The 12989-nt window shown below is 41.1% G+C and overlaps 1 protein-coding gene across 2 annotated transcripts in view; it reads right to left on the bottom strand.

Moving 5' to 3' along the window:
- LOC135222580 (malonate--CoA ligase ACSF3, mitochondrial-like) overlaps positions 1 to 12989 on the bottom strand; it is a 405816-nt gene that overhangs the window by 89580 nt on the left and 303247 nt on the right. For both annotated transcript variants that reach the window (XM_064260655.1, XM_064260654.1), the window contains one exon: positions 9980 to 10082. In XM_064260655.1, the coding sequence (XP_064116725.1) occupies positions 9980 to 10082 (103 nt within the window). The remainder of the gene's footprint in view (positions 1 to 9979; positions 10083 to 12989) is intronic.

The raw sequence follows: 12989 nt of genomic DNA, 5'->3' as shown, positions 1-12989 counted from the left end.
TGGTCAAGAACGGATTAATCCATTTTCAGTTATTTCTTATGGGAAAACTTGATTCAGTTCTCGAAATAATCGAATTTCGACGCTCCTTTCTGGAACGAATTATCGTCGAGAACTGAGGCTCTACTGTATATATATATATATATATATATATATATATATAATATATATATATATATATATATATATATATATATATATATATATATATATGGGTAATAAACCAATTGTTCTGGGACTTCAATATTTCTCTAACATTTAGTGTTTAAGTTAAAAGTTTTTTAAATGTTATTTCAGGGTAAGAATAACATGTACCAGTAATGCATTAAAAAAAGACAATGCAATTTATATAAACTCATGGTAGAAAAAATTAGCAAATCACTGTTTTTAAATAAAAACTCACAGTAGAAAAAATAATATACATACATACATATACATATATTAATGTATATATAAACAAATACATATATTATTTTTTCTACTGTGAGTTTTATTCAAAAACAGTGATTTGCTCATTTTTTCTACGAGTTTGTACAAATTGCATTGTCCTTTTTTGTATGCATTACTGGTACACGTTATTCTACCCTGAAATAACATTCAAAAACTTCTAACTTAAAACTAAACGTAAGAGAAATATTGAAGTCCCAACAATTGGTTTATTACCCATATATATATATATATATATATATATATATTATATATATATATATATATAGATATATATAATATATATATATATATATATATATATAGAGAGAGAGAGAGAGAGAGAGAGGAAGAGAGAGAGAGAGAGATAATAGACATATATATTAAAATAGTAGGGGTTGAAAACCTTAGCTCTTATTTTTTCTACTGTGAATTTTATTTAAAAACAGTGATTGCTCATTTTTTCTACCATGAGTTTATATAAATTGCATTGTCTTTTTTGTAGGCATTCAAAAACTTTGATTTTAAAACTAAACCTAAGAGAAATATTGAAGTCCCAATAATTCAACCCATTTTGTGGGATATTTGTCAGATTTAAAAAAGAAAGTATTAATGTTTTATATCTGGTCATCCCATCACCTCTGGTAGTGTGTGCTAAAGGATTAAGCAAAATGTGGAAGAGATCAGTTCTGGCTATGAAACTGAGCTCAATATAAAAAAGAATAATTAAAGGAACAGAAGAGCTAAATTATCGACGGTAGCTGAGGAATAATTGGAAATTTACCATATTTATTCCTTAATTCAGTGTTGAATCCTGTACAAAAACAGAAATAAAATAAAAGGGAAATTAAATAATAATATCTAAATTTGCCTACGTTATGGAGTCACATGTGGCTGTAACTTGGTATTAAACACACGAAAGAAAGAGGCTGGCTGTTTCTGTCTACCAGTGGGTTAAAGGTGAACATATAGTGGCATCCTTAAAAAGGGATTTTGACGAAGGAAAAATCTATTTCTGGGCAACGACCTGTGTCGCCCTGTGAAATGGTTCCTTTGATACTATTTCTGAAGAATAAATATTGCTATTCATCCTAGAGAAAAAAGAAACAATATAATACCAAGATAAATGGCTCGCTCACTTCTTATAGAAGTGTCGGTATAGTAAGGAGCGAGTGGAATCACTACCAGAGGTCCCTTGCCATTTAGCTTCTTCCTTCGACAAAACCCCGAACTACGGAGGAGCCGTGCTACAGCTCCCGGTCTACTACTACCGTGAGCGCCTCCGACGCCTGAGACGTCATTCCTGAAGATAGCCTCCAAGCTTGGGGTAAGCTGGGTGAGGATAATCTAACTACAGGGTGGGGTTTCACAGGGCGACACAGGTCGTTGCCCAGAAATAGATTTTCCTTCGTCAAAATCCCCTTTCTGGGCTTGACCTGTGTCGGCCTGTGAAATAGTACCAGAGAATGCTAAACACCAAGCTTGAGGAACAGTACAGATAAATTAAGAAGGTAAAGTTAAACACTTGTAAGGTTAATAGATAATAATCAACTAAAATTACAGTCCTTACACCCTAAGGGAAGTATAATCCCTTAAAAACCAAACGGGTTATAACTTAAAATTAGTTAACCTAACAACAAAACAATAACAATAGCAGGTTAGGCAAAAGACAGGATATAAGTTGATATATACAAAAGAATGGAACTGAAATCCAATTAGAATGATGAACAAAAGCAAAAACTTAAGGTAACCCAATACATGGAGGCGACTAACTAAGTAAGGGTGCATGGGGCAGGTAGAAGGGAAGGCTACAAGAAGTTATAGTAAAAATTAAGAATCAGGAGAAACTGTGTTTCCAGCTGCCACTGCTGGAAATTTGAGGGCTTCTAAGGGTTTTAGGTAGTGCCGTTTGAAAACTGTCGGAGATTTCCAGCCTGTATACTTCTTAAGAGCGTCAAAATTCCTGTGTGGAATAATAATAGATGTGGCCACCGCCCTAACATCGTGGGCCCGAGGAAAGGACTCTGGATTGGCCTGTTTAATGAAGTATAAAATTTGTTGCCTGATCCCTTTTAGGGATAATGTACCACCTTCCTTCCTAATGAACAATGGGCCTGAAGATTTCAGAGTTGTTCTGCTTAGGTAGGCTCTTAATGAGTTGACAGGACAAAGGGAAATGTCTTGAGGTACTTGGTAGGATTTTCCACGAGGACCATCTGTCCTGTGGGTCTTCATTTTTGGCTAGAAAATGGCGATCTGGGGATAAGAGGACTTCCCCTGAGGGGAGGAACTCAATGTGGCCTGGTTCCCTTGATAAAGCTGACAGTTCTGATATTCTAGCTCCGGAGGCTAAACTTAATAAGAATAGGGTTTTCCTCAGGAGGGATATATAATTGCAAGAGTCATTGTTAATGTCCGAGGCCAGTTGAGGACATCATTTAAGAACAAGAGACTGATTTAGGTCTCGTTGATGGTCTTAATCTAGCACAAGCTTTTGGTATGGACGTAAAGTACGAATCCGTAAGGTCTATGCTAAAACCAAATTGGAAGATCTTTTTAAAAGAGCTGATTTGGTCGTAGTGATAGTGCTTGCTGCTAAGCCTTTCTCAAACAATGATCTGAAGAAAGTTATGGCTAGGTTCGTTGTCATGACTTGAGAATTTGACAACTTAAGGAACTCTGCTAGTTTCTTGACAGATGAATCATATTGCCGGAGAGTAGATTCTCTTTTATCTGATTCCAAGAATGAGATATTCTGGGGATCAATTTCTGCATTCCTCATGGCTGCGAATTTCAGAAAAATCCATAAAGTTAGGGTTTTCTGAATTCTTGAGGAAGCGGACACAGTCTGAGTTTGCACTAACGGGTGTTAGTTTGGGGTTGGGAATCCGTAGTGGTCAGAGTCTCAACTCTAGGAGTAGAGGGAACCAATTGCTCTTGGGCCAGTTGGGAGCTACTAGAGCTACATTGCCTTTGAATGTCCTGAGTTTGTCTAAAACTTTCATGAGAAAGTTCACCGGAGGGAAGAGGTAAATAATCTTCCATTCGTTCCAATCGAGGATCATTGCATCCGTAGCGTATGCTAGAGGATCGAGGTTGGGTGCCACGTAACAAGGGAGTTTGTGGTTTGACTCCGTGGCGAAGAGGTCTACTTGGAGTCCGGGGACTTGTAGACTGATCCAATTGAATGAACTCCTGTCCAGTGTCCACTCCGATTCCAACAGAGCGGAGCGCGATAGAGCGTCTGCTACTACGTTCTTGACTCCTGCCAGGTGAGTGGCTGACAGGTGCCATTTGTTTTTGCTTGCCAGAGAAAAGATGGCTATCATGACATGGTTCAAGTGGCTTGACTTGGATCCGCCCCTGTTGATGCAGTGTACTACTACTGCACTGTCCAGAACTAATTTGAAATGTGAGTTCTTGGGCGGACGGAGCCGTTTCAGTGTGAGGAATACTGCCATGGCCTCCAGTACATTGAACTTTTTCGTACTGGGAGTATCCTCCCTACCCTGTTAGTGAGGCGTCTGTGTGGATCACTAATGATGGAGGGGGAAACTGTAGAGGAATTGCTTTTGAAAGGTTCTTTGTCTCGTCCAGGGACGGAGACGTTTCCGTAAGATCGCTGGGATAGAGGCTAGTTTGTCCCGTGATCTGCAATTCGCTCTTGAGCGCCATACTCTGTTTATATCTTTGAGTTTGGCTCTGAGCAGAACGTCTGTGACTGATGCAAACTGGAGTGAGCCAGGATCCTCTCCTGGCACCTCCTGGATGTTTGTTGTCGTTTGAGAAATTGTTTTGTAGCTCTTGCAATTTCTTTCCTTTTCAACGACGGAATTGATAGTGTGCGCGATTGTAAGTCCCACTGAAGGCCCTAAACCACTGGGAATCGAGATTCCGGTGTTAGTCTGGACTTGGTTTTGTTTATTTGAAAACCTAAATGTTCCAGGAAATTTATCACTCTGACCGTTGCTCTTTGCATTCTTGGGGGTTCTTTGCCCAAATAAGCCAATCGTCCAGATAAGCCACTAACATTATTCCCTGTTTCCTTAGCTCTTGCACTACTGCTCCCGCCAATTTGGTGAAGATCCTGGGGGCTATGTTGAGCCCGAATGGCATTACCTTGAAGGAGTAGGATCTGTTGCCTAGTTTGAAGCCTAGGAATGGACAGAAGTGTCTGGCTATGGGAACATGATAGTAGGCATCTGTAAGATCTATAGAGGTTGTGACGGCCCCCACGGGAAGTAAGGTCCGTACCTGCGAAACGGTCAGCATCCTGAACTTGTCGCAATGAATGAATAAGTTCAGATGGGACAAGTCTAAGATGATTCTTCGGTTTACCGAGTCTTTCTTTGGCACGCTGAACAAGCGTCCTTGAAATTTTAAATTGTTTGACTCTTGAGACTACTCCTTTGAGAAGGAGGTCTTCGGTATGCTCTACCAATTCCGTTGTTGGTGCTTGATAGAATCTGTTGGTTGGAGGAGGGCCCTCTAGCCAACTCCAACCTAGTCCCTTTGTTACTATACTTTGAGCCCAAGGGCTGAACCCCCACCGCTGGTGGAAGAGGTACAGCCTCCCTCCTACCTTGGGACTCTCACTGCTGGTTTGCCGAGGGGCGGCCACCTCTTGCTCCTCGGAAACCTCTTCCTCTGTTAGCAGCCCTGCCGGATCCTCTGAATCGAGAGCACCTCTTGCTCTACTGCCTCTCGCAAACCTATTGAAAGCCTGAAAGTTCTGGCTTTCATAGTTGGAATTGTAGGCTGGCGAGCAGCAAAGGAAGTAGAGGGTTGAGATGGCTGGGACTGAGGGGTCAGAACAAGGTATTGTTGTTGACCCTTCGACGATGGTTGCCCTTGTGATGCTGGACTGCCTGAACCAACGTTTGTTGAGAAGGCTGGAAGGGAGAGAACTTCCTTGGTTTCTTCTTGATTCCTTGGGTTAGGACCAGAAGATCCCTGCCTCCGCTTTGCTACCAGTCCCCACCTGACTTTGAGGCACTGGTTAACCTTAGAAGCCTCATGAAGGACTTCTGCTACTACTGGTGCTGGAAAGAGGTCCGTTCCCCAAATTGAGGAAGCAATCAGTTTATTCGGTTCATGGCGGATAGTAGCTTCCGCCAGAACGTGCTTCCTACAATTTCTCACCTGGCTATGAGGAAGTTGTAAAGGTCACACTGCATGGTGTGCAGCAGACCTTTAGCCAAAACTTTAAATAACGGCTCTTGTTGGTATACAAGAGCCGTCATCTCCGCCATAGTCATGGAGGAAAGGGATCTCGCGAGCCTAGTCTGGGCGTGCGTACTCCATCTGGATGAGAGAGTCAGACAACCTGGGGAGTCTCTCACTAAGAGAGAGGTGGCACAGTCCGCCTTTAGTTTTCCTACTGAGAAAGTAGGAAACTGCCCCCTCGAAGTACGTCTCGGAGCCTGGGACTAAGAGAGAGGTGGGTTCCATCTCTCGTAGTTGAGGCAGGGGCTCGTCTTTCAGGGCGGCCTGAAAGGTTGCTTCCACTACCTTAAGGGTCAGTGGTAGCGGAGTCCCTTCCACCACCGGAGTAAAAATGATGAAAGGACTCCTAAAGGCTGTGATGCGGGTGTTTTCACACCCCCATTCTTCCAGACTTCTCATTAGAGTCTGCTGTGCCTGTTCCCTCGGAAGGATCACTGTTTCCTAGGGAACCTTGTCCTCTCTCATCATCGCTGCTTCCGTTAGTCGGACGTAGCCAATGAATGGTGGTTGAAGGTCTCTGGGGTGGAACTCGAAGTCCTCACGCCTTCGAGTTCCTATGCCTTCGATTGTCAACATTCCGTTGACAAACGGGGCATACGAAGCGATCCTCCAAGGGTTGGCCGCCTTGAATTCCGGCAGTTGGCTGGAATCTGGCATTGGAAGAGGAGAAGGTGGCACAGATAGAGGGGAACCTGCCGCGATCGAGGTTTGGATCCCGGCGATGGCATTCTCCTGAGGCCGGCCAGCCGTTCCGCCAGCGATTGGATCGACTGGCCGGAAGACGTAACAGAACTGGAGAGCTGGGAGAGCACCAAGCCGACCTTGTTGTCAACCAAGGCCCCTACGATCACTCCCACCTGCTCCAGAATGTTAGCCGAAAAGGATTCGGAATCAAAAAAGAGGGACTTGAGCCCGATCCTTACGTGATCTATGTTTGGGGGACCTCGACGCAGAGGAAGAGGCCTCCCTTGACCTAACTGATCCGGGGTGGTGAGCCGGAGTTACAGTGTCTGTCAGGATGACCGATTTCTTGGGGAGAGACTTTTTAAGATTCTCTTCGGTCATCTTAGCCTTGGGGATCACTGAAGTAACCTTAGGACGGACAGACCGCTGCTCTTCAGTGAAGCCCCGGAAAGAAGTGGAAGTAGAAGGATCAGTAGAAGGTGATGGAGAAAGGGAATTCAGGAAAGGGCCCTGAGAACCCACAGAAGCTGCCCCTACTACCACCCTTACCTGTACCTATGGAGTCAATAGCCATGGGTTCGACGTTGAGGTTCATTGCCGCAACGTCTTCTGCAACGTCCTCTGGGAAATCCCCCTCCTGTATGGGAGATTCATGACTTGAAGGTCGGCCAGCAAAGGGGCGGCCGCTATCGGGTCCACCACTGATCCTTTCTTGGCTCCTGGGAATGCTAGGTCCGCCATATCCTGGGTAATAATGTAGGGGCGGCCCTTCGAATTCCGGCCAAAACCCCCTACCCAAGCTTTGAGAGTCGACAAAGCTTTCTTCTTTTCTTCATCAGAACCCTGTAAAAAAGGGTCTAGAGTTAGGGAGAGGATAGGGGAGGAATGTCTGTTGTGTTGAGATTATATGAATATGTGTCTCATATGTGAAAGGTATAATATAACAACAAGTATTCCAGGTGACGAATGAATGAAGAAAGTGCTAAGAAACTTACTACTAGTGAGGCATCTCCTACTAGCAAGTAGCAGGTTTGGCAAGCTTCATGATGCCAAACGATAAAATCCTCCACTTTCACTGCACATCCTGCATGAGAACGGCATACTATATGGCCGCACGGGTCTTGGAGGATGGCATTGCACCCAATCTCCTGGCACAACATCTGTAAGTCAAAGGATACATGAGTACCAATGACAATCCTACCGGTGGTATTAATATGCAAACTACTTCCGTGGGTGCCGGAGTAGGACCGACGGATAGAGATCTACGTATGAATATTACGTAGAAAAGTTACGAGGGGGGAAGAAAGTCTCTGCCTTCGCCTAAGCTCACTTGTCATATGACTAAAAATAGACTCCGTAGGGCCTGGAGTTCTCCGTATGGCCCGGAGTTAATTAATATTGAGTGAGCAATGTCAAACTCTAACGAAGCAAGGGATAGTACGAGAGGCGGAAATAAAAAAAACCCCGGAGTAACGCAAAAGATTCTAAACATTAAATAACACAAAATAAAACAAAATAAAAACCCATTATATCAGTAAGTGCTCGTGTGAACTATCCTAAGTGGATAGGAAACCCAGTGGTTCCCTCCCCCCCTCTCTATGTTCGGTAGCGGCGGATAGACACCTGCCGGACTGAACTGAGGGGGAAAGGGTAGGGAAGAACGTGGGGTAGGGGAGCCCTCCCCCTGAGCGGCCAGTTAAGGACGGAGAAGAAGGGGGGAGGAGGTCCCGAGCCCCCGAGGCATGTGACGAGTGAGAATACCAGTAGGGGAGGGGAGATCCCCACCAGTCCCGTGAGTCATCCCCTCTCATGCAGACTCGGACGCTAGCTGTGAGAAACGAGTCATCACCCACGACGTGGATGGCAATGTATGGAGGGGGGACTGGGGGGAGGGAGGGGGACCCCGTAACCGGGTGGCTCACCGCGATCAACCGGTGGTCTTCCCTCCAGGTGAAAGACACGAGGTGGGGAAGAACCGTCGGAACAACATCAATATCACTGATACAAATAGGATTACTTATAATAATCAATCAAATAAAATTAAAGCGATATCTTAAAGCTAGACTAACACGGGGAACACGAAGCTAAGCAAACAGAAAATTACGCTAATCGCCGATCCGAAGAAAGGGGTATGTTAGCCTAATTTAACCTCTAGTTCAAGAAAACGGGGGGCAGGCTAAATCCCACACATCGACAATTGGGGTATGAAAGCCTAACTTAACGGTAAAATAAATGATAACAGGGAAGCTAATCGCCATACCAAAGCATGGTGTATGTTAGCCACCTAGTACCTATAATATTATTAATGGTAATCAGGAACTAGAGAAGGAAAGAGAGAACATCAGAATAATTAAGATGATATGACTCTCAAATCGTGACTGATAAAACTCCTAACAATGTAAGGCGTAGCTAGACTAAGGTCCGAAACGTGCGGTCGGAGCGTGCCCCGTGGAGGCCTAACTAAAAAAACTAACTGCATAAAGATATAGAGACTATGTATAAGTAACCATATCTAAAGTACTGAGAAAAAGGGAAATCCCTAACGGTATGGAAGACCGAAAGAGATAACCCGTACCGCCATGCGGTCGAGGGGCATACCGGCCGATAAGGCTCCGAATATGTATAAAACACGAAGATCATCATAAAATGAGATCAGTAACCCCAAACAGTACTTAACTTAGAAGCAGAAGCTGAAGACATCTTGAAAATAAAAGATAATCCAAAAGATAATCCAAAATAAGAGCGAAACACAGCACCGAAAAAATTCTAACGTCTGGTGTAACGCGTGCTATCGAAAGGAATAACGTCTCAGGCGTCGGAGGCGCTCACGGTAGTAGTAGACCGGGAGCTGTAGCACGGCTCCTCCGTAGTTTGGGGTTTTGTCGAAGGAAGAAGCTAAATGGCAAGGGACCTCTGGTAGTGATTCCACTCGCTCCTTACTATACCGACACTTCTATAAGAAGTGAGCGAGCCATTTATCTTGGCATTATATTGTTTCTTTTTTCTCTAGGATGAATAGCAATATTTATTCTTCAGAAATAGTATCAAAGGAACCATTTCACAGGCCGACACAGGTCAAGCCCAGAAATACTTATGTAAGCAACTAGACATAAGGTTACGCAGTCTTTTTCTATCCTAAGGAAAAGAAACGCTGAAATCAAAATAAAACAAAATTCAAAAGAGATGCTGAAATCAAAATAAAACATTCAAATTTATTACACTGATACTCAGACTGTGGTAAACTCATTAAGAATTAAGGTATTATCAAACGGTGTGCTTACGTGTGGGACTAGGTAAATTACAATGAAACAACATAGGTCAGCAAAAGAGCCCTTAGCTAACACAGGAAAGTAAATATACAGATTTATGGTAATATGAGGAAAATCTCTCATTAATTACTATGAATAGGAAGTGATTCATCATGGTGCAAAAAAAGTACCATCTGAACTCACACAAGCATAACTTCAAAGGAGGTAAGGCATGAGAGAGAAGATAGGTGAAAGCCCATTAAAGGGATATCTCCTAATCCCATTAAAAAGGTAATTGTCATAGTATATTCTAAGTCAGTCATTGCTTGGTCACAAAACAACTGGTTCTAGTAAGGCAATATTTTGTATTGTATAAGCAGTATATATATAGAACCTACCAGTACGAAACCATCCGTCGTGAGTAAATTCTTTGGCAGTTGCTTGAGGCTTCTTCCAATACTCCTTGAAAACATTAGGCCCTCTGACAAGCAACTCTCCAACCTATAATTAAAGAATGTGATCATTCTAAAAAAAATTCTATGCATGATACTGTACTGACTCAAGGAAGAATGTCTTCTTATCTTATCTTAAACTATAAAAAAGGATTGCTATGCATCTTTCTAGAGAATTCTAATGAGACCTGCATAATAACTGAATAACTTCTAACAGTCACGTTGCAAAAAAAGTTTCACAAATAATATAATAATATAACCAGATACCATCACGGAAAGAAGTGCTATTTAGGTGTCAAAATTTATTAGAAGTATCTAAAAAGATACTAAAGCAATGATGTATACAGTCTGCACAGGTGATTAGAAAGTTTACTAACATTCACCTTTTAAAACCAAACAGTCATCTTTTGTTTACCCCTTTCAGAATATCACTTGCAATACTTCACCAATGCGAGAATTGAGGCAAATGAATGGAATATTTAAAGATTATAAATGACTAATACAATTATATATATATATATATATATATATATATATTATATATATATATATATATATATATATATAATATATTATGAGGATCTGCTACCCTCTTTTTTAAGGATTCCTTCGTCCGCTATTCTGCCAACTATCTTCAGCGCCATCTAGGAATTGCTGCAGTCCCTACACTCTAAGCCATCTATTGACTGGTGAAGATATCTTACCTTTTTAAACCTCCAGTATCATCGCCTGGGACATTCATCCATGGAATTTTTGAGTAGTTTCTAGTAATTCGAATCCTTTGTTTAAAATAAGTTTACCTCAGACGTAAATCATACGTCCAGAGTTGAGTATGGTTACTGCTTGCTTAAGATGGTTATCTTCTTCATTACTACTTGTTTGGAGTTAAGTGTTATAAATAATATTTAAGTACTTTTTATATTATATTTAATATCGTTTACGTGCTGTGTTTTCTACACCCTGATTACAGTGTATTTATTTGAAAAGTAGCACGTATTTTCTACACCCTGATTACAGTGTATTTGTTTGAAAAGTATATTACAATCTTATACTTTGTACCATCTAAATATTTAGCTGTGAAGTGTAATATGTGAAAATCAATGAATACCTTTAATTCTATGTGCCGTTCTTGAATCAGTGATTGTGAACCAAGACGTCTGCCGTTACATCTGGCACCAGGTTAATTAAGGAAGAGTAATTAAAAGTAAGGAACGTCACATTTGGGGGCCTGACCGGGATCTGATAAAATTAAGAGCTAAATATATCCTGTGTTTGTATTACGACCAATTGAATTTAGTGATAATTTTAAATGTAAACGTATTTTGTAAACACTGTGATTGGGTGTAGTCTCCAGCATTGATACTTCAAGAGTAAGCCAGGCTCCATGCTTCATTAATAATGTAAGTGTTAAGCTGAGTTTGTATTGGAGAGCTAGAGTTTAATGAACCAATTGTGTAATTAGGTTTCACGGTATATATACCCAGCCTAGTTTTTCTCCTAACTTCTCATTAGAGTTTTGAATGAATCTCTATGCCATATTCGGCACTTGTAAGCTAACACATTATGTCACGGGTATTGAAATTCCATTACTTGTAATCTAGGGAAGTCTAGGAATTACAGGTACACATACCTTTTCATAGGTATCACATATTGTCTCATTCCATACTTGTAGTTAGGTAATACCCTTACACAGGTATCACTTTTGTTAGGTATTGAAACTTTTTTCATACTTAAGAAGGTTCCTAGGTATGGTAGGTTATTAGAGACCTTTTATAATATGCTTTGCTATTATAGCCAAACCTTTGACAGAACTAACCATAAAGGCTGTTGAATATGAATGGAAATATGAACAAGAAACAGCCTTTCAAACATTCAAGAGCAAAATAACCAGGAACACTGTTTTTCCAAATACTGTTGCTTAGCTTGTGATGCCTCGAGTACAGGGCTAGGAGCTGTATTATTAAAAAAGGCTAAAACTAGGATGAGGGCAGTATATTATGCTAGTAGAGTTTTAAACCAAGCAGAAAGACATTATAGTACAACAGAAAGAGAGTGATTATCTTTACATTGGGGTCTAAAGAAGTTTAGACATATACTTTTGGGTCATAAAATTAATGTGCTTACTGACAAACCCACTTGCGACTAATTTAAAAAGAGAGCCTTTACCAACAACATGAAGTTCAATAGATGGTTCATTAGTGTATTAGAATTTGCCCCAGAATCCAGATATATTCCAGGGAAATTTAACACCTTGGCAGATGCATTATCCAGATCCCAAGAAGAAACAGAAAAATATATTAACAATAACACCTTTTGTTTTAGTTGTCAAGCTGTAGATTTAGGTCTAGGAGTAAAAATACATCAAGAAAGAGATGCAGAAATCAGACAAAGAGTAGGACAGCTATTACTAGATGAATCCTTAAAACCTGATTTTCAATTAATAAATGGATTGTCGTATAAAAGGCCGACAGAGAAAAATGGTTTTTCTCGATTATACTTCCAAAAAACACTAACCAGAGAAGTTTTAGGGCTAACACTCATATAACTTAGCAGGACATCCAGGAATTAAAACGACAACAAGAATCATAACCAGAAATTATTTTTGGTCAAATTGTAGTGAAGATGCCAAGAATTTTGTAAAAAACTGTACAGTTTGTAATCAACATAAGGGTAACGTAAATCTGAAACCTTCACTTGAAAAATATTCATCAGAATTAAATCCATTCAAAGTAGTGACTATGGACTGTTTAGGTCCATTTCCCAGTACAGTGGTAGGTACCTCGAGATACGAAATTAACCCATTCCAAGGTGGCCTTCGTATCATGAGTTTTTCGTATCTTGAACCGCATTTTACATGTAAAATGACTAATCCGTTCCAAGCCCTCCAAAAACACCCCAGTAAATTTCATAATAAAGCTAAATTGACCTATAAACAATGAAATACTACAACAACTTG

Source organism: Macrobrachium nipponense, chromosome 8 (genome assembly GCF_015104395.2).
Source record: "Macrobrachium nipponense isolate FS-2020 chromosome 8, ASM1510439v2, whole genome shotgun sequence".
In the NCBI taxonomy this organism is placed as follows: domain Eukaryota; kingdom Metazoa; phylum Arthropoda; class Malacostraca; order Decapoda; family Palaemonidae; genus Macrobrachium; species Macrobrachium nipponense.
This window is presented reverse-complemented; position numbering and strand designations above follow the sequence as displayed.